Source organism: Fusarium vanettenii (genome assembly GCF_000151355.1).
Source record: "Fusarium vanettenii 77-13-4 chromosome 5 genomic scaffold NECHAsca_5_chr5_3_0, whole genome shotgun sequence".
NCBI classification, from domain to species: Eukaryota; Fungi; Ascomycota; class Sordariomycetes; order Hypocreales; family Nectriaceae; genus Fusarium; species Fusarium vanettenii.
This window is the reverse complement of record NW_003315878.1, coordinates 2,251,721-2,272,026: the sequence shown is the minus strand read 5'-3', so window position 1 is coordinate 2,272,026 and position 20,306 is coordinate 2,251,721. Positions and strand designations below refer to the sequence as shown.

General features: G+C 50.3%; 8 protein-coding genes across 8 annotated transcripts; 5 read left to right on the top strand and 3 right to left on the bottom strand.

Annotated features, from left to right (window-relative positions):
- Positions 1 to 165: 165 nt before the first annotated feature.
- On the top strand, positions 166 to 1,068 carry NECHADRAFT_41210 (uncharacterized protein; the record flags this gene model as incomplete). Its single annotated transcript, XM_003051378.1, has 2 exons — positions 166 to 337; positions 389 to 1,068. 2 exons carry the CDS (start codon positions 166 to 168, stop codon positions 1,066 to 1,068), a joined length of 852 nt encoding a protein of 283 aa, XP_003051424.1.
- Positions 1,069 to 3,712: 2,644 nt separating this feature from the next.
- On the top strand, positions 3,713 to 5,699 carry NECHADRAFT_80858 (uncharacterized protein; the record flags this gene model as incomplete). Its single annotated transcript, XM_003051377.1, has 5 exons — positions 3,713 to 3,901; positions 3,951 to 3,994; positions 4,064 to 5,003; positions 5,098 to 5,187; positions 5,247 to 5,699. 5 exons carry the CDS (start codon positions 3,713 to 3,715, stop codon positions 5,697 to 5,699), a joined length of 1,716 nt encoding a protein of 571 aa, XP_003051423.1.
- A 250-nt stretch (positions 5,700 to 5,949) lies between these two features.
- Positions 5,950 to 7,618, bottom strand: NECHADRAFT_80857 (uncharacterized protein; the record flags this gene model as incomplete). The annotated part of the gene is made up of 5 exons (XM_003050966.1): positions 5,950 to 6,148; positions 6,196 to 6,239; positions 6,285 to 7,088; positions 7,135 to 7,461; positions 7,499 to 7,618. The coding sequence occupies 5 exons, from the start codon at positions 7,616 to 7,618 to the stop codon at positions 5,950 to 5,952; spliced, it is 1,494 nt and encodes a 497-aa protein (XP_003051012.1).
- Positions 7,619 to 8,254: 636 nt separating this feature from the next.
- NECHADRAFT_80856 (uncharacterized protein) lies at positions 8,255 to 10,204 on the top strand (the record flags this gene model as incomplete). Its single annotated transcript, XM_003051376.1, has 9 exons — positions 8,255 to 8,349; positions 8,398 to 8,602; positions 8,651 to 8,720; positions 8,768 to 8,923; positions 8,970 to 9,231; positions 9,285 to 9,822; positions 9,870 to 9,915; positions 9,966 to 10,048; positions 10,103 to 10,204. The coding sequence occupies 9 exons, from the start codon at positions 8,255 to 8,257 to the stop codon at positions 10,202 to 10,204; spliced, it is 1,557 nt and encodes a 518-aa protein (XP_003051422.1).
- Positions 10,205 to 11,233: 1,029 nt separating this feature from the next.
- On the top strand, positions 11,234 to 12,882 carry NECHADRAFT_41888 (uncharacterized protein; the record flags this gene model as incomplete). The annotated part of the gene is made up of 3 exons (XM_003051375.1): positions 11,234 to 11,656; positions 11,702 to 12,766; positions 12,820 to 12,882. The coding sequence occupies 3 exons, from the start codon at positions 11,234 to 11,236 to the stop codon at positions 12,880 to 12,882; spliced, it is 1,551 nt and encodes a 516-aa protein (XP_003051421.1).
- Positions 12,883 to 13,401: 519 nt separating this feature from the next.
- NECHADRAFT_80854 (uncharacterized protein) lies at positions 13,402 to 14,653 on the bottom strand (the record flags this gene model as incomplete). Its single annotated transcript, XM_003050965.1, has 4 exons — positions 13,402 to 13,997; positions 14,064 to 14,078; positions 14,297 to 14,395; positions 14,506 to 14,653. 4 exons carry the CDS (start codon positions 14,651 to 14,653, stop codon positions 13,402 to 13,404), a joined length of 858 nt encoding a protein of 285 aa, XP_003051011.1.
- A 2,293-nt stretch (positions 14,654 to 16,946) lies between these two features.
- Positions 16,947 to 17,282, bottom strand: NECHADRAFT_93899 (uncharacterized protein; the record flags this gene model as incomplete). Its single annotated transcript, XM_003050964.1, has 1 exon — positions 16,947 to 17,282. The coding sequence occupies one exon, from the start codon at positions 17,280 to 17,282 to the stop codon at positions 16,947 to 16,949; it is 336 nt and encodes a 111-aa protein (XP_003051010.1).
- Positions 17,283 to 17,974: 692 nt separating this feature from the next.
- Positions 17,975 to 20,258, top strand: NECHADRAFT_80852 (uncharacterized protein; the record flags this gene model as incomplete). The annotated part of the gene is made up of 8 exons (XM_003051374.1): positions 17,975 to 17,988; positions 18,114 to 18,127; positions 18,186 to 18,388; positions 18,444 to 19,199; positions 19,269 to 19,305; positions 19,421 to 19,747; positions 19,791 to 20,003; positions 20,122 to 20,258. 8 exons carry the CDS (start codon positions 17,975 to 17,977, stop codon positions 20,256 to 20,258), a joined length of 1,701 nt encoding a protein of 566 aa, XP_003051420.1.
- Between the last annotated feature and the right edge of the window lie 48 nt (positions 20,259 to 20,306).

Here is a 20,306-nt window from a genome sequence, read left to right as displayed (position 1 = left end):
ATAAGAGATGCTGCCGTCCTTGTTCACCTTTCTTTGTTCTTCACACCGACAACACGAAATTACACCACGCCCAAGTCAACCCTGTCTGACAATTCGAACCAACACCCATTGGAAGCGGCCAAACATTAAACCGCATCAACAACAACGATAAGTTCTCTTCTGAGCATGCCGACTCTGAACAAGTACAAGGGCCTTGTCTATCTGTGGCAATATGTGCCCAGTCTCCCTGGCTCCATAATATTCACCGTCCTCTTCAGCATTATCACTATGGCACATGGATGGAAAATGTTTAAAACGAGACTATGGTTTTGCATGCCATTCTTTATTGGCGGCATATGTGAGTTTGCGACGGACTGTGGCAATTTGTTAGACTGACATTATGTCTTAGGTGAAGTGCTTGGATACATCTTCCGAGCAGCTGCTTGGAACGCTACGGAATCATTAATCTTCTACATCATGCAGGCTGTCTTCCTGCTTATACCGCCCGTCTTCTTCGCCGCAACGCTGTACATGGTCTACTCTCGTCTCGTCAGGGCCCTCCGAGGGGAAGAATTCTCGCTCATCTCCCCTCGTTGGACGACAATCATATTCGTCGTCGGCGACTTGGCCACTCTTAACGTCCAATCTAGTGGTGCAGGCATGCTAGCCGACGACGACGACAAAAAGGTCGCGCTTGGCAATAGAATCGTCGTTGCTGGGTTGATCCTCCAGGTTCTTCTGTTCATTGGTTTTATGATCTGTTGTCTTGTCTTTCACTTGCGGTACAAGACTCATCTGACTGAGAGTTACACCGTGAGTGATGTTCCATGGAAATCGTGCCTGCACATGCTTTATTGGACGTCGATGATGGTCTTGGTGAGGAACGTCTTTCGGGTGATCGAGTACATCATGGATAAGGAAGGATATCTTCAGCAGTACGAGTGGCCGACGTTTGTGTTTGACTCGGTGTTGATGTTCTTGGTCATGGTTGCTTTTTATATATGGTATCCGAGCAACCTTCACCCCAAGTCGAGGGAGTCTATGGTGGAGCTCATGTCGAACGAGGGTGGTAATTCTCCCGAGCACTAAGACATGATTGGGCTGGTCTGATTCGTTTCCTGAATTGAACAAAATCTAGATTTTGCGGGCACTTGCTGGCGGGGTTATAATATGGTGGCATAGGGAAGTTCAAGGCTAGTTTGGTGAGCCTGGTGACTGAGGTGGGCTCGTATCTTCATTCGTTTTTTTTCTAGCTCTTCTTACGTCTTCCTTTATTTGTTTGCATTTATACATCTTATCTTAAATAGAGAAAATACCCGGAATTTACGGTAGCGACATATACAAATTTGGCTGCAGTCTTGATGAAAGGGATAATTCTCTCTTTTTTGTCATACGGAGATTTGAGCAGCTAAATACCCCCTGAGACGGTTAACCTTTCATGATATGGCTAGGTATAAGCCTTCTACTACAGGCAGCAGAAGACTAAGAAAAGGCCACTATGTTAGGATTGGGATATGATGTTATGATGTTCATAATGTATTTATTGTAGCTGAAGCCTGGCTCGTGATGGGTAATCGGAGCTAGAAGATCGAGCGATTTCCGGGCTTCAAATTAAATGTTGAACAATTTGGGGTATATTGTGTTTTGCGTTATAGCTGAAGCCCGACTCTTGATGAGAAAACTGAGCCAGAAGACAGAATTCTGGTGGCAGCTCTTACGAACTCCCCGAATCTCCCAACTGGGCTATCTCAAGGTGTCCTCCCCAGCTTCATTGCTATCCCTCGAGTAGACTCCAGATGCGCGATGGGATATTTAAGGCCTCCTTGCTACCTATCCGGACTTTTTCGGTTGCCTGTTTGGCTGGTAGTTAATCTACAAACAGTATCCTATGGTTGCTGCTGTCCCGCAAGGCGAGCCGGTACGCCTTGAAGTGTGATGTGGCATGCAATCTGACCATGTTCAGCTCAACGCCTCAGGTCAGGTTTGCCAAGACTTTCCCCCAAGTATAATGTAGCCTCCCTAACAACTCTGGTGACTATTTGGAATCGAAAAAGCCCGTCAGCGTCGGAATACTGAGAAGGGCCACTTGGCAGAGTAGTTGAGCACTTGTGGCTTAACCTCTCCGCGGAGCTGAAAAGCTGGGTGTAGACCGATCCTGTATTTATTGCATTTCCCTGCAACCAACCGTCAAAGAGAAGTATTATTGGCGGCTTCCGAGTGCCCAAAATGCAAGCAGGATCACTCGGTAAAAGATGATTAACACACCTGTCACTTGGCGCCAAGGGGTGGCTGCGTTATACATGGCAACATTGATTAAGGCCTGGCATTTATTCCCTCATGCCAATCCTTAAATAGCAAATAAGATGAGCATGGCAGAGCCGCCCCTTCTAATGCCGAAACTGGGCACAATTAAAGTGCACTTTAGACCCTCCCCGTTTCTCGGGACTGCCATTCGAGGCGGAGATGGGTTTGGAAATTCGCGAGCCGACCCAATAGGCACCAGAAAGATCCTTGCAACACCCGTAAGCGAGCTCGTACAGACAAGGTCTCGCAGCTGGTATGTGCCGGCTACCCAGCTGTCTTCGGAGCCTGATATCCGCCTCCCCGGTTGCTTCTTCCTCTGGTGAGATCAATTTGAGACAGAAATCAGGCCGTGAAATCGGTACCATGCCAATACACTGACGACTCATTAATTATGCTGTCATGGTCTCTTACTTCTCAAACCTCGTTATGGATAGGCATTGCTAGGCTATCGTGGAAGGCTTCTGGAAGGTGGTCGATATGCCTCACATGCGAGATAAAAAACTACCTCTATAACAATTTGGATCACGTTCCTTTCTTCTCGCTTCAACATCAACATTATGGAATCGTCACATTGCCTACTGGTGTCAGAGGAGGTCTGGTGGCATCCGACTGGTTCTGACTGATAATTCCTGCAGCCACATTCCAGGTGTGACTCCTCTACTACCCGCCCCCTTACCCGGTCGTACTCTTGTTGGCTACCACACCCTCACTGATTTCTTCCAGCCTCTTCTCCTCAGCCTGTCATCATGGTCAAACTCTTTATGTTCTTTTGTTTTCCTCAATCTTGAACTTACAGCGGTCAGTTTGCGAAGTATAGTCACCATATATAGACCGCGTTTTTCCTGCAGTGTCTAAAGTCAGGTCATTGTTGGACGGAACTGTGCCTAGGCTAAACGCACAGTGACTGGAAGCTTCCTCAGCTTGAAGATTCTTTTTAATTCCTGTAATGTTTCCTCGACATGTTCATTTTCGCTGTCCAGGGCGATGATCGGCATTGTGAAGTGACAAAGGCTTGGTGTCGTCTCGTTGGGCTTTTGTACCGTCGTTTGTGGTTAGCGTAACTGCAGTCTTAGTTGTTAGCCTTGTGATTAAGTCGGAGTCGAGAAGCCCGTCGCACCCTGACGGGTTTAGATTGTGGCGAGCTGAATCCCAAGGCACCAAGGCAGTATTTTCCATCGGATTACCCTTTTGGGCGTAATTGCTGGGCATGCATATTATTGGCACAAGTTGCGTAAACCGTAGCTAATAGATGCTTACCAGGAGTTACACGACTTCAGTCAGCTGCGCCACTTAATGTAACAGCAATTTGCACTTGGAATTGGACACTGTAATTCAGATAATTACCTCTTATTAGCAGCCTGGAATTCCTCCTCCGCATATTTGCATCGACTCCTCACTTATGCGGCTGTCCGTCGACTCACCAAGCAACATGGACTGGCGCATTCAAGCCTATAAACACTTACACATTGAGGAAAGGTCCAAGCCAAAAAACGCACCCGAGCCAGATTTGTCGAGATGTAGGGTGCTATCTCGTTTTGGGAATATGATTGTTCCCCCGAACCAGGACGCTCCGAAAATGGATGATCAGGATCTGGGAGAGTGGCTCAAAGGTCCCAAGGTACGCAGGTCGAGCATGTCGACCTCTCCGATTCTAACATGAAGCACAGCAGAAGACAGAACCCGAGTCACGCAAAAGCGGGTTCAGCATCTTGTAAGTTTATTTACATGGGAAAGCATTTTGAATTATTGAAAATATAGCTGATATGTAATCGATCAATAGGTTGTGCGGTAGACCAGAACGTGTCCACGACGACCTCATCGACGACGCCGAAGACAGCCGCGAAGTCCGCGCGGATTTCTCCAACATCCCATTCAACAAGGTCACCTCGAGGTACGAATCTCCTAAAGAAGCCGCCAAGGCCGCCCTCAAGCATTTCCAGGCACATACGCACATGGGCCAGGTACTAAAGCGGCGTACCCCTTACTTTTCAGTGGCGGACGTGGTCGAACCGGAAAAAGGCAAGATACCCTTCCTGATTCGTTCATACACAGGCCTAATGACTGAACCATTCCCTGCAGGTACAGAAAAGACCGTTTACACAGCCATTTTCGACACTGGCATGGAGGATTTCAAGGAAAACCTTGCATTCACCTCAACGTACTTCCACTCCAACGATACTTCATTCGGCATCATCCTCGGCTGTACCCAAAAAGACGTCGAAAAAGCCACCACCTTGCTCAGAGAGTGTGGGAGCTCACGGAACCATCAGCTACTGCTACCCGCTGTCTTCCTTGAGCTACAGCGAGAGCGCTTGGCGAACATTCGCAAGGAGCACGCGACAAAAGCACTTCAACTACAGGACAACTTTGAAGATGTTAGGTATTATAAGAATGGCCGGAAAGCATTCAAATTTGGCTATCAGCCATGGAGTATCGCAGAATGCACCAAAGGTCTATCCGAGCTTTCCACCGACAGCATTGTCATAGCAGAGGATATAAAAATTGCATTGCGTCAGTTAAGCAAACTAAAGCGCCACGCCAAGGAGCTCGCAGAAAGAGAAGAGAAACTCAAGGAAATCCCCGATGCGAAAAAAAAGAAACTAACTTGGGATAATACTCACTGCTTTATTGATCTATTCGATGACATCGGTGATGATCTTGAGCTTGTTTCTGGGGTTATCGCGGTAAACGCCAAGGCTGCTACCACGACGGCTGAGGAGGTGATGTCTAACCCCCCCGTCCGGAAGAATAGAGATTGATGCATGCTGTTGTAAAGCTGATGATAGACTGACTCTCGAATGTCTTTTCTTGTAGATGATCAAAAACTCCGCACGAAAAGACGCACGATGGAGCATGGGGCTCGGGTTTGTTGCAACGGCGTACCTACCTATCACAGCGTTGGCAGTAGGTAGTTCCGAGATATTAAAGCCTCACCCCCCCAAGCTGACGCAAACCGTGTGTAGACAATCTTTGCTATGCCTATATTCGACTTCAAGGCCCACTGGAGGGACATGGATAACCAGCCCGCAAACTGGAGCGAATCCTCCGACAGCCCCGCCTCCGCCAGTCCCTCGTCGTCACAGCCTATCATGTCAATATATTTCACCTACTGGATCAGCACGTCTATTGTACTGACGTGGTTGACTATTGAGGTTTGGTGGTTCATGTGCTCTGAGATTGAACATTGGAGGTGGGACCGACACTTGTCGCTGCGCCTACTCGCGCAGGCTGCTGAACAGCTCAACGAAATTCGCTTGTGGGCTGGCGAATCATGGATACAGGTTGTTACTTGGGTCGTCAAATCCCGCAGCCCATTGGAATATTTCCGAGAGAAACGCAGGAAATCGCAAAGCCGAAAAGGGGTTAATGGCGGATCTGGTGGCGGCGTGCAGTCTAGGCAAACCAGTCAGGTCTAGTGATGTGTTAATCGGTGGATTGATGTAACCAAGTTCGATTGATAGCAGAGGTAGCTAAGTGTCTATCCAAGGTATAACGAGAGTTTATATATACAGTAGGGATTTAGTTGGAACGCAGTAGCCTCCGACCATGTACGAAACGAGGTATGCTTTAAGCTTTGGAACATATACAGCAGTTCTATAGATTCTCTTTGTGTACAACAAAGAGACATCAACTGGTTACTTCAAACCAAGAAAAGAAATGACAGTATTACGCCAACTTGGGCTTCGCCGGTGACTCGACCAGATCCCTTCGAACCGACATTGCCGCGCGAGTTCCTTCCTCGATCGCACCGTCGATGAAGCTTCGCCAGCCGAGTGCCCAATCTGAGCTTGCAAAGTAGATGTTGCCTTGTTGGGCTCGCATGTCTATCAGATGGCTGGAAAGAAGGCCGGGGGCGGAAAAGAACCTGGGAAGTGTTAGTCAAGGCCAATGTTCAACGACAAGGTTTCTTACCAGGCGCCCTTTGCAAATTCGTCTCTGGACCAGTTGTGGAACACCTGAAGATATTAGTTGAGCTTTTATATCTGTTGCAATTGACTTACTATGCGCTGGATGTCCATGGGAACCAATCCTTGAAGAGCCTTCTTGGTTTCGTCGATGTTATCTTCAGGGTGAAAGTGCTGATGCGTTCCACCAAAAGCAACGATATGTGTGTTACCGGCTGGAGTAGTTCCATCGCCAAGAGCGTAGTAGAGATTGTTGTGAGGGTAGCTGATACCAGTGTAGGAACGTAAATCTTTCTCGCGAATCTCGGCGTGAACCTTGATACACTGGTTGACATGTCCAATGTCTGCAGCCGTCTTCTTTCCCCTGAGCAGAGGAGGATCAAATGTGACGGCGTTCAAGACGTTGAGGGGCATGGCGCTGATCAACTTCTTGGCTCGGTAGGATTGGCCTCCCCTGGTGGTCACTGTCACGCCATCCTTTGTGCTCTTGACGCTGGCAATGGGAGAGTTGAAGGAGTAGGTCAAGTTACCACTGGCCAGTGCTTCACGGAAGAAGCGGATAGCAAAGCTTGATTGACCACCACGGAACTTGTACTTTACCAGATACCGAATGCAGCCGTCGTACGAGTACTCGCAGAGAGCCCACCAGTGCAGAAACTCGAACAGACTGGTTGTCTCGAGGGTACCACCGCTGCATAGCAGAACAAAGGCTTCAACACCGATGCGCTCGTTGGGTGTTAGGGAGTCTTTGATCTCGTTGATGCGGTCTGCGACGGAGATTTTGTCGTATTGGAGGGTTTCGGGTGTGAAGGCGGCAGAGTGGGGGTAGGGGATGACTTTTCTGCCTAGGTCGCCGTCGACGTTGACGAGCTTGCGGAGGCCAGAGTCCATGATGGCGTCCTGTGATGGTGAGTTATTGATAATAAGATAGGGCGGAACTACTGACCTCTTCTTCGTGACTAAACTGCTGGGTGCCATCAGGACCAGCCAGGAAGTATTGGTTGACGCCTCTTGTAAAGTCGTACGAGATTTCAAGCTCATCCTGCATCTGGTATCTGAGGATCTCTCTCCAGACGTTGGGTTGGCCCCAGTAGACCCAGGTGCCACCCATCTCGAATGGGTATCCGCCCATGTTGGATGACCATGAGCGGCCGCCGATGCGATCGCGTCCTTCGAGGAGGAGGACCTTGAGGCCTGTAGAAGATTGTGTTAGCGGGAAGCCATGACAATGAGAGAAAGGGGGACTTGCCAGATATAGAGGTGTCTCGAGAGGCTGTGAGTCCACAGTATCCTGCACCAACAACAATTACATCAAAGACGTCTGGTGATGCATTGTTGAGATTGGTCGGAGGTTGAATGGCACCAATGCAGGGAACGCCAGGCTTGAGCCCCTGCTCCTGGGTCCAAGAAAAACCATCTCTGGAAGACATGATGAAAGAGTGCACAAGCCTAATTTGCGAGTGATTGGAATCCTGAAGAGCGGAAAGCCATCACGGGGAAAGGGAGCCATTATGTACCTTTTGCAACCACCACGGACCGTGTAGAAAAACTAATTAAAATGTCACAGTCAACGCCCTGCTGATACCAGATTTCCCTTCAAGGAAATTCTTCGAGTGCCTGTATCTCGGGAGTTGATATCATCAAGATCACGATCCCTGCCTTCCATGCGGACCTCTCGCAAAATTACCCCTTTGGGGTCGTCGTCTATCCATCAAAAGGACGCTACTGCACCCCGCGTTTTGACACCGTCAACCGGGAATGCGGAGATTCTCGCAAAATTACCAGAAGCAGTAAAACATCCCTCGTTATCAGAGCGCCACCTTGTAAACTAGACGTTGTGGCGATGCCGATATCTTTGATAGAGGAAACTACTTTCAACCTCCTCATCTTGTTTCTTGGGAGACCTGATTGTGTGCCGTTGGCCGAGACGGTCCGAACTGTCCGAGGATTAACGAGGGGTTTGTCTTGGACACACGTTGCTTTGTGTGACGGCTGGAGAAAGATAAATGGACGGCTTGTTCCCGTGCCAAAAAGGCCTTTGACACATCTGACAACTTGCATCAAAAATGTCTGAATCGACTCTATCGAACCCCCATGAGGGCCACTTACAGCCTCGACTGTCGAGGTTGACCATGGTGGCCATGGCCTTTGCCATCCTCAAGTAAGTAGTCCTCCTCAGATGGATACTCGATGACTGACAGATGTGTAGTACTTGGATTGCCCTCGCTGGATCCATCGGTCTCGTTCTCCCCTCGGGCGGTGCTGTATCCCTCGTCTACGGCTTCATCTTTTGCGTCATCTGCAACTTTGCCCTCACCGCGAGCCTTGGAGAAATGGCAGCCATCTGGCCAACGGCCGGTGGACAATATCACTTTGTGTTTGCCTTGTGCACTGAGAGATGGAAGCGGGTCATGGTATGGACATATACGTCCCTGCTTGGGCATATTGCTGACATGTTGTAGAGCTTCTGGGTCGGCTGGATCAACATTGGCGGCTGGCTTGTCGTTGTCACCGTCCAGGGCTTCTTTGCTGGTACGTGGACTTTATCCTAGTGTCGTGTATATGCTAACTTGGAATAGCCCAGTTCATCTGTGCTGCTGCTGTCGTGGCCTCCAACGACAAGTTTGTCGTGACACAGTGGAGCACCTACCTGATCTTCCTAGCCATCCTCACCTTTGCAACCATCGCCAACATCTTTGGCAACAGAATCCTCGGCCGATGGAATGACGCAGCACGTAAGTTTCCCATTAAATTTTAACAGTTCCCATCTAACTTGAGTAGTCTTCTGGTCTGTGTTGGGCGTCATCATCATCGGCATCGTCCTGCTCGCCATGTCCAAGAAGAGCGATGCATCCTTTGTGTTTACAAATTTTGACAACCAGACTGGCTGGTCTGATGGAATGGCATGGATCCTTGGCCTTCTTCAGTCGGCACTGTCGCTTATTGGCTTTGATGTGGTGCTGCACATGGCTGAGGAGATGCCAAACCCTGCCAGAGATGCACCTCGAGCGATGGTATACGCCATTGCAGTTGGTGGAGTTACGTGAGTTTTTCAACCCATTATTCGCTATGAATACTTGCTAAGTAGTGTAACAGTGGCGGCGCCTTTATCCTCATCATGCTCTTCTGTCTCCCTGACATTGCCGCGATCTCCGCATCAGCCACTGGCATGCCCATCGTCGAGATGATCCTCTTGGCAACAAAGAACCGAGCAGCAACGACCATCTTGACCCTCATGCTAGCAGTTTGCTTCATCAACGGTACAAATGCAAGCACCACGAGCGCAAGCCGACTCCTTTTTGCCATGGCTCGTGACAAGGGCATCATCTTTCCCGATTACTTTGCTCACATTCAGCCTGGTCTGAATGTTCCGATTCGAGCAATCATGCTGTGCTACCTTTTTAACGTTGCGTTTGGTCTTTTGTACCTTGGTCCTAGTGTGGCCTTTGGAGCTTACATCTCCTCGTGCACGATCTTGCTCAACGTTTCTTATGCATTCCCTGTCATTACTCTGCTGATCCGGGGTCGGGGAATTTTAAACGCGCATCAGAATGCAGACACACCTTTCAAGCTAGGAAGATGGGGACATGCGGTTAATTGGCTTGCTTGCATTTTCGTCGTCGTCACCTCCGTTGTAAGTCCTCCTCGGCTTTGTTCTAGTATTTGTCTGACATGTCTCAGTTCTTTTGCTTTCCGACAGCAATTCCGGTTTCGGGAAACACAATGAGTAAGTGTTGCCAATGGAGTGCTCGTGTATGTTGTGCTAACACACCTTAGACTACGTGTGTGTCGTTATTGGCATCTTGGTGGTACTCATCGCGCTCTACTGGCTGTTCTACGGACATCGCTTCGAAGGACCAGTAAGTACATCATGCTCATGCAAATTCAGTATTGCAATTCTGACTCTGTGATAGAAATTCGACGTGATTCTGGGGGAACAGGCAGAGAGCATCATAACCAACTCTCGCCGACCGACGAATGACAAGGAGAAGGGCGTTATCGACCAGAGTGGCTAGGAAAAGGAAGCGAACGGGTGAAATTGACCTAGGCATAACTGAAATTGATCTTTAATTTCGTGATTTTATTGTGTCCTTTGCACCAAATTGCAACTCTCGCTCAACCTGCTCTGCTTGTTACCTGAACCACGGTGAATCACTGGCTTTGTGATCCGGCCAACTTGGCATGAGGCTACAGAGATTAGATTAGCCTGAAAGCCTTTATTTATCTCGGCAGACTCAAGGAGCTCTCGGGTCTTCCATAGTTCAACATACTGGAATAAACAAGCGCTGATGTTGGCCGATTGCCTTGTTCTGATCTTCCGTGGCGGGTACAAGTGCGTGTGAATCTAGTCCATTGTGCAGCTGGGCGCCACGCGCTAACCATAAAGAGCGGCTTGTGGATATAGACACTGCCCAAGTTGGTGTAGCGGAAACATCCTGATTGACGCGCAGTTTAAAAAACATAACACTGTGCCCTGAATGTGGGGGGCAGGGAGCTAGGTTCGACTCCTAGACTTGGGAAATCCTTTTTTGCAATCTTTACTTTTAATCAATAATTATTCGTCTGCTATTGTTGTGCAAGCCTGCTTCTTTCACTTGTGATTGAGGCGTGAGACGGGCTAACCGTATTCAGTATTTCATGGGTCCCCGGACAGTCTGCCTGAGAGGTGTTGTCGTATTCTTGTTCGAATCCCATTCTCGGCATTTTTGCTTACTTTTTCTCCCTTTCGTTTCGGCATATAAGAATTTTCAGTCGTATGATCCATCAAGTTATCCCCATATGCCTAAATGACCTGGGGCAATGAGAACAGTGACTGGCGGGATGAGAAGCCCCATGAGAGATGGAAACATTGGATCGCAGCTTCCTTCGCACTTAGATGTGAACCCCAGTCCCTCACCGCCCTGGTTCGCTAGGTAGCTTACTCATCCAGCGATAACGATGCAAAATGAATCAAACGAATGATGCTGACAGTCTGACCACTTGTAAAAATTGTTCTTGGTGTGCTCTCTCTCTCAAAAGGGCAAAAAGCTGCGACGCACACTCCAATGGAGTCTCTATACGGGAGCTTTCGAGCTCTGCCGCTCTCCATTTCGATCCCTTTTACCGTCGGCCTCGTCGTTGTCATCGCCATTGCGCGCAATGTGATTGGGCAGCTGTATTTCCCCGACCGGAACCGACCGCCTGTCGTCTTTCACGTATTTCCATTCATTGGCAGCTCTGTTCAGTATGGTATCGATCCGTACAAGTTCTTTTTCGATTGCAAGGCCAAATATGGGGATTGCTTTACCTTCATTCTGCTTGGGAAGCCGACTACCGTCTTTCTCGGCCAGAAAGGGAATGAGTTTATCCTCAATGGCAAGCATGCAGATTTGAACGCCGAGGAGGTGTATGGAAAGCTCACGACGCCTGTTTTTGGAAAGGAAGTGGTATATGATTGTTCCAATGCGAGATTCATGGATCAAAAAAGAGTATGTTCACCCAACTCATTTCTTGTCCGCGTCTGACCACCTCAGCTTCTGAAACTTGGCTTGACCACGGAAGCGTTACGTGCTTATATCCCCAAGTTCGTCAAGGAAGTTGAAGACTATGTCAACACCTCGCCCTACTTCAAAGGAGAAACTGGACAAGTCAACATCACCGAGGTCATGGCTGAAATCACCATCTACACCGCTTCCGGCTCGCTGCTAGGAAACGAGGTCCGCTCCATGTTTGACAGCACATTTGCTCTTCTCTACCGCCACCTTGACGATGGATTCCAGCCCATCAATTTCGTCATGCCATGGCTTCCTCTGCCGCAAAACCGACGTCGCGACCACGCCCGCAACGTTATGGAGGGATTGTTTGCCAACATTATTCGACAGCGTCGCGAACAAGGAAACCAGGGTGATGAGACCGACATGATCTGGACTCTTATGGATGCGCAGTATAAGGATGGCACGGTTCTCCCCGACATACATGTTGCGCGACTGTTGATCGCCATTCTCATGGGTGGTCAGCACAACACAGCAGCAAGCGGCGCATGGCTCTTCCTCAACCTCGCCCATAAGCCGCATCTGGTCGAGGAAATGTACCAGGAACAGCTCGAAGTTCTTGGCTCGCCACCAGCTCCGCTGACTTGGGAAAATGTGCAGAAGCTAACGCTCAACGGCCAAGTCATCAAGGAGACTCTACGTCTACACAGCCCCATCCACTCAATCATGCGCGAAGTCAAATCCCCCATGCCTGTACCGGGTACTGAGTGGGTTGTTCCTCCATCCCATACCTTGCTCGCATCTCCCGGCACCCTGGCACGATCTGAAGACTTCTTCCCTCGACCCCTGGAGTGGGATCCGCATCGTTGGGACAAGGCCGACCCCGTCGAGGGGCCGGTGGATGATTCGCAAAAGGTTGATTATGGATTTGGCATGATGAGCAAGGCAGTGAGCAGCCCGTATCTACCTTTTGGTGCTGGAAGACATCGATGCGTTGGCGAGCACTATGCGTATGCGCAACTTGGTGCCATCGTGGCCACCTTTGTGAGGTTGTGCCACATGGAGCAAGTTGATCCGAAGGCGCCGATTCCGGCAACAGATTATTCGGTAAGTTCTGATGTATCCTCTCATGTACTCTGTGGGTTAATAGTAGTCTACAGTCAATGTTCTCCCGACCGATGAACCCAGCAGTTATTAAATGGCGTCGTCGCAAGCCCGAGTAGAGAGCCTATGGGATGGCATCCGGTTAGAATGAGCCGGGCATGCTGAGGACACAGTGGTCCACGTGTTGGATGGGCTGTGAGGGGACCACGTTGAGGGATTGTGGTGATCTGTCTAATCGGAATTGAACCTCTCGCCGGTGACTTAGATAGACTAAATGTAAAAGAAGAAAACGTCTAATCAGACCCTAAATCCTTTAATTGGCAAACGGGGCTCACCTTCGAGGTTCAACAGTTGTGAACGTAACTATCTATGGCTCAACTAGCTTCAACTATAGCAAAGAACACAAGATCAAAACCTCATTGCACCATATCCCAATTTCTATAGACGTAACTATAAAGTGATTTTATTATATATATGCTCTCTTCGAAGTCACGTCTCCAGATCCACTATTGTTATGACAAGAAGCCATAGCCACACAGTAAATGACACAGTTATCAATTCTCCGAATCGATGCCTGTCGCAGTAACTATATCCTGACTACCTAGGCTGGTCAGGTGGTATTCCTTCATTGTTCTTATTCATGGTGACGATGCCCTAGTGTTCGGCGCTCCGTCAACCTCATGCGCCTGCGGCTGCGCATCAACCTCATACGGCAATGGATGTGCGTCCGACCTAGCCCAGCCCTGAGACTCGATCCCAGTTGGGAGTTCCACCCTGTGACTCTCGGCCGCAGTTGTAGAGTAGGGCTGGGGGCTGATGGGTGGTGGAATGCTTTGCACTTGGCTGACCGGACTCTGTGCTGGACTCGGCAGCTTGGATGCCCTCTTCGCAGTTGCGTCATCTGAGAAATTCACCTGAAGGACGGAAACGTCGTTCTGCAGGTCCCTTTCCGGGGTTCCATTGTCATTGGGGCGACTCCGTGCGATGGCTGGTCGTGGAAAGGAACTGATGGTGTTCCTGAAGCTCTTCTTCGACCCCGACTCTTGGTTGTCCAGCTGGGGATGCCGTCTTCCCATGCGGAAACCGATTATCAGGGCACAGGCAATCAGAGCGATGCCAGCGAGGGCTCCGACCACCGCGCCTGCAATAACACCTGGGCTAGGCCCACCCCTTTCTATTCCGCTTGACCTCGTGTCATCGCTATCATCTGTTGAGGTTGCAGAAGGAACCGACCCTGCAAGGAGATCAGCTCAAAGATCCAAAGCTAGAGAAAGCCACGCCCTTGACGCGGTGCACCTACAGTCCGTTGGTTTCTCTATAAAATATCTAGACATGGGCTCTCTGGTGTTGCAGTAGACATGATATGCGTGCGACGATATATACCCCGGCCTGTAGAAGCTGTAGATGGTCGCCGTGACACAAGATCCAGTGGGACTGGAAGTGCTGTCAGACATAGAGTTCTAGCCGGCTAGGGGAAGAGATTCAAGACGGTACCAAGTATAAGATCCAGATGGGTCAGAACCACCTGCTGACCACCCGGTGTAGTAAATGGTGCTTCCACGGCATGATGTGTGAACTTGGTGATATCCTTCTCTGTCGGTGTAGCAGAACCCAAACGTTTTCTCATCATCGCTGTACGTAGTAGATGAGATATAGCTCTCAGAGGTATGGCAACTCAGTGTGCGATCTAACATGCTTGTGTTAATGAGGTTCGAATGTTCCAAGGAGGAGGTGTGTCGTACAGGTGGAGCCGTCTTTGGCATAACCAATCACTTCACCATCACTCGCCGGTGCTGCTGTCGGTGGTATCGGATTCTGTGCTGTCGTCGTTGCTATCAAGGACTGGAAGGCCAGAACCATGAAGGGAACAATCCTACACCAGCGATCCATGGTGGCGAGGATCTGAGAATTGTTGTTTCCAGGAGAAGCTCGCGCGGACCCCGGCAAAGCTGGGTTTTTAGAGCTTCCCTCTTCTCCCTGCCAAGCACGTTTATGCCTGACAGCAACGCCATGGCGTTGACATGGCGTGCTGAGGATGGCAGGTTTATTTCAGCTGAGTCTTTCGGCTGCAAGGGCTGGTAAAGTTGATTGGCGAGGCGGCCTTGGCATGGACAATTTTGCATTCGCAACGCAGCCTGATTTTACTCGAGGGCCGCGTGGACCAATAGCAGCAGCCAGTTCGAGAACCAAGCTCTCGAATATGGCTGTCGGTTAAGTAATTACTTCTGCTTTCAGCGGTGAGCAGACAACCCGGCCCCGTTTTAGACCAAGCCGGACGTTCGGGGTATGCTTTTTAGCCTGGGCAACTTTACTTTATTCAGACGACAGATGTCACTCATTATCATGTGAGACTGATTTATAAAGAAGAGGTAGACGAGGCTCTCTGCCTTAACTCAGTTATAATTACTACTCAGTGAGACACCGTTACTCTAGTACAGAGTTTCACGAATGAAACGGAATGAGACCCTTGAGATACTCCCGTAACCCGGGATCACACGCGTACACATATGTCCCCCGGATACCACGCGTCATGAGCACGGCATAGATCTGCGTGATGAACCGCAACAGGTCGTCGTCCGAGTATTTCTTGCCGAGGGCCGGGTTATTCTCCTTGCCCTTCTTGTCAAAGTACGAGTCGCGATCGATGAACAGACGTCGCCGAGCGGGGTCGAACCGCAGGTCCAAGCCTATAATGACTCCGACGTAGTTTAGATCATAGCCTTGCACCGTGTGGATGGATCCTACTTCCTCAAGAGCGTTGCGGGACGAGATCCAGTCGGTGGGTGTACCGTTCCAGCGGAGCTGCGTATCGCCGATCGCAATGTCAAAGGCCGTCCTGTCCTTCTTTGTCCTCCACTCCCACGCGAAGCCTGCGACCATGCGTGAAAGACCAACCTCTGCATCGCGTTGGAAGATTTCATCTCGCATGCGCGCGACGCAGTCAAAGGTGCGGAAGTCATAGTCCCCAAAGTCACGTCGCATCCGTGGGAGTTCGAGAGGATGAGGGTCGAGAATCCAGCGGACGTACGACACAAAGTCGGATCCTGCCCTCACGCGCATCTGAGTCCGGAGTTGAAAGTGCCGCCTTGACGCGCGAGCGTCTGCTACGAGGTCTGACAGCAACTCGGACGGTAGGTCGGCGGGGCGGACACTCTGCGCTGCGTCTAGAAGGAAGATCTGATGCTGGCTCTTGGCCCTTATCCAGTCCAGTTGGGTCTTGCTGAAGTCTTCGCCGCCGAAAAGCTCTCTCGTGATGGTTGTAAATTTGGCATTGAGCACTCCTGAAGGTTGGTTGGCACGTTGATTAAGCCGATGAGTCTCGTCGACGAGCAGTAGGCTAAAGGTTCCATCTGCCTGTCCCACGTCAAAGGGTGACATTACCATAGAGGGATGAAGTCCGGGTGTTTTCTTGAAGACAGCTTTGATGGAAGATCGTAGTGACTGTTGTGGTACGACCAAGCCAACACGGAGGTCCTGGAGCAACCCCTTGTTGGTGTCAGTGAAGAAAGTGGCGAACCGCGCATCGCTGTCCAAATCTTCGAGTGTGGTAAAAGTCTGAATGTCGACGAGTAGCTTGATCAAATATATGGCCGCCACCGTCTTGCCGGTGCCCGGATCACCCTGGATCACGATCATGCTGTCGGTACCGTTTTCGAGATCAGCGAGGAGCCCCTTGACAATCTCCTCCACCGAAGCTGCTTGATCGTCTGTCAATGCCTTGAACGGTGATAACTTGAACAGGTCGCTATTTTCAATCTCATCAAGGCCCCGGGTAAAGACACCATCGGCTCGAAGTCTTTCAAAGATGTTGCGGAAACCCTCACGATACAACTCGCGTTGGAAGTATCTAGAGTCGGTGATGCCGTTGTTTCGGTTGAGCACCCGATTGGCACCGTCACCGGCCAGCATTTTGATAAGGTAGGATTCTAAATCAAGGCAGACCGACTTGTTGAATCTCTCATCGAAGATGACGTGGATATTCTTGAGATGTTGTTTTGCGGGTGTTTCGAGGTGCTGCCGCAGTCGACCAGCTGCATTGAGCGACTCTCCGACGTAAATATCCCTCAGCTGACTCGAACCCGCTCGCGTGGTGTTACGGCCATCGTCCAGCACGTAAACAACAGGCCAGTTGCTATGACTCTCGTCATGGGCCTTCCACGCCGTGACGGCATCCTTGGAGAAGTCAAGCTTGGCTATCCTCAAGTTGGTCATACTTCTTGCTGCTGCCTTTGGCCTTGTCGACAGGGTACTTCTTCTTCGTCACCTCAAGCTTCTCCAACACGATCTGCGCCGGGTCAACTCCGATGCGGTCGGCGAGAAGCAGACAGTAGGTCAAGACGTCAGCGAGCTCTTCGCGGACGCGCTTGGGGTCGGCTTCGGCGTTCCACTGGTAACACTCGAGGAGTTCTGCGGCTTCGATTGAGACGCTCTTGGCGAGGTTCTCGGGCGTGTGGAACTGCGCCCAGTCTCGCTCGGCGACAAATGCCGCAAGAGCGTCGTGGACTTCCTTGTTAACCATGAGGTCGTGGTAGAAACCAATTCCTAGCCTGTGTTGACGAAAGCGTCGTCTTCGTTGGCCACAGCTTAATAAGAGAACTTAGGTATCCTTGGTCGAGTTTGGGATCGGTGTGACAAGGTGGTTGGGGGTGGGTTATGAAGCAGTTATGTAGTTGCATTTCGAATTGCGAGAATATTCTGTGGGCCGTGTGATGATAAGCGCCGTGGCGTTCAGTGATTCGTAGCCTGCATGAGTCCTAGGATATTCGTGGGCCCTGACTGGTAGGGGAATGGTCTGAATAGCAAATGGAGTACTGATTCGTTGCCATGAGGTTGCTCACATGAGCTTCTGGAGCACCCCTGTCCATTAAAGCGCGCTACTCATGTTCAACCTCATTCACGCAGCAGTTCAGTCCACCTAAGGCCTCCAGGCTCTTAGGATATAGGGAGGTAGTGCATGCCATGAGTTAGTTGGGCATGTGGAAGCGCCGAACAAGTGGGGGCTGCAAGAGGAGACGCTCTATCGCCACCTTATCATATCACAGAGCTCTCCCCACAATGGGAATCGATCTCTAGCTTTGACAAGGCAACTCGAAGCAATTCGTTCTGGTTGGAGAGATCCAAAAAGTGCAAATTCTAACCGCTCCCACCTGAGCCTTTGACTCCTCACAACAACCTTGACTGTCTCGCCAATGCCTGGCAAAGCCGAGACCCATGGGTCATCAGAGGTAGCCTCTAGAGGGCGAAAGAGAAGAAAACATTGCCGTTGCCGGGCAGGCTGGTGGGTCCAATTGCTGAGCTCAGGTCTGGATGATGGATAGCTAACTTTCAACACAAGTCTTCCTTGTCGTAGACGGAGACGCAAATGTGAGTAATAGCTGCACTACTACTGTTCGTTTACGAGCTCTGATAACTTGCCACACAGGTGATGGAAGCCGTCCCAATTATCGGGAATGCCATATAAGACGTGACAGATGCTTTTGGGGCCTCAAGGTCTCTTTTCATCCGTCAAGATCACTCCAGCTCTCATCGGAACATGTAGCTGCCCTGGGGGCTGTCGATAGGCAGAGACAAGAAGCTCAAGTCAGTGCGGCCAAAGCTGCGGAACCTTCCTCCCCAACGCTCATTGTGAGTCTAGCTCCATTATCCAGGCACTAATTATTGACATACTTTTCTTGCCAAGATTATAGATGACACGGGTGACATTGTTCAGTCTTATACAAGAGATGATGCTCAGTCACCCGAGAATGGTTCTGACTGCCAGGTCGAACAAGATACTGGCTCCGAACACATCCGAGGCGCCTCAGATCTCACACCCAGAGCCTCACAGCCTTATCTAGGCTATTTTAACAATGGAAGAGGTGGAATTTACGTTGAGGAATCAGGGCATAATGGCTTAAACGATGACAATGCTGCCCCCGGCGAGCCTATACACCCTTTCGACGTCACACAGCCTCTAGAGCTTCCCCCATCAGATGTTTTCAGACCGCCACTCATCTCTGATTCTTCATTCCCTGGCTCATCCATCTCTCCCTTCTCCCTCGGACAAGCTTTCTCCCGCCGTGCTCCCCCCGAGCCTGAACCTCGGTTCCCCGTCTCGCAGCAGATCAAGGCTGACCTCATCTCCAACTACATAAGGGAGACCGCCACGTGGTGTGAGACGACGGACTCTGACATGCACTTTTCTGCGCGAAGCGTTCATCGCATGATGGAGTCTACTCCCTTTGTCGCTGCTGCCATGTCTCTGGCTTCCCGTCAGCTTGACAGCTTGAGGGGACGTCCTAGACAGACCACGCTCGAGTTGTATCAGTATACCGTCCGTCTTCTGCTCAGCCATGACCATGCTGTTGATGGGTCATTCATCTTGGCAACTTGCACCTTGCTTTGTGTCTACGAGATGATGGCGTCAACTGTGGCCGAGTGGCGGCGTCACCTTCAGGTGAGTGGCTATACATTGGCTTGGCGTTCTATTTATCGTGGAATGGCTGACATGACGATGTACTTGAAGGGATGTGCTGGCTTATTACGGATGCGAAAGTGGAACGGTAATAGTGCAGGCATAGTCAAGACATGTTTCTGGGCATTTGCAAGGATAGGTCTGCCGTCCCATGGACTCACGATACGGATCTAGGAAATAACTGCTAACGATTGACTGAGCAGATGTGTGGGCCGCATTCATCTTGAACCAAACAACACTCATCCCCACTGACTCGTGGGTTGAGGCGGACTCGCTTGCAGAAGTTGCTGCTAGAGGCAACACGGACGACTACTGTAACTTTTCTATCCTCGTATTTGCAAGAATCATCAACCTCCTCAACGCAGGCGGTGACTCCTCGTCAGCTGAGTGGAGGGACAAGGCACAGGCGTCGTGGGAAGAGCTTCAACAGTGGAGGCGCTGGCATCAACAGAGTGCTAAGCCGCTGATGAGAGTGGATGCTGGAAACAAGAATCCTTTTCCGACCATTGTCTTTGCATTATCTGCATCTAGTAAGTCATTGAGCGTGTGAGCTGCAAGGCTGATTGGGGATAGTATGTGGGAATACCTTCTACCATACTGGCTCAATCCTTCTACTGCAAAGCGGATTGGTCCCGGCCACTTCTTCAGTCGATGAAAAACGGGCGGTAAGCTACGAATTAGATCCAGTTGAATGGGAATGGAGAGTTGGAGGGTTAACCATCTCTAGCGCGATCCTGTATGGCATGCCCGTGAACTTGGAGGCATCTCTATCAGCAATCCATCACAGTACGTCACAGCCCATAGTTTATTCCCAGTCACTAACCTGGACCTCGAAACTAAGTGCCAACTGGGTGAACCACCTCCAACCATTGTATATTGCTGGGAGAGTTTTCGGCCCTAGCAGCAAAACCCCTTATCCTGACCACCATCAGGGTGGCCATGTGCACCCTGCCACCCCCTCGTCTGTGGGTGAATCAACAGACGAGGGTGATGGAATGTCAGAGACTGGTGATTTTCCCGCAGAAAAGATGGCGCTTTTGAAGCATCTCGCCAAGATTGAAAGGGAGACGGGATGGAAGACGTCGGATC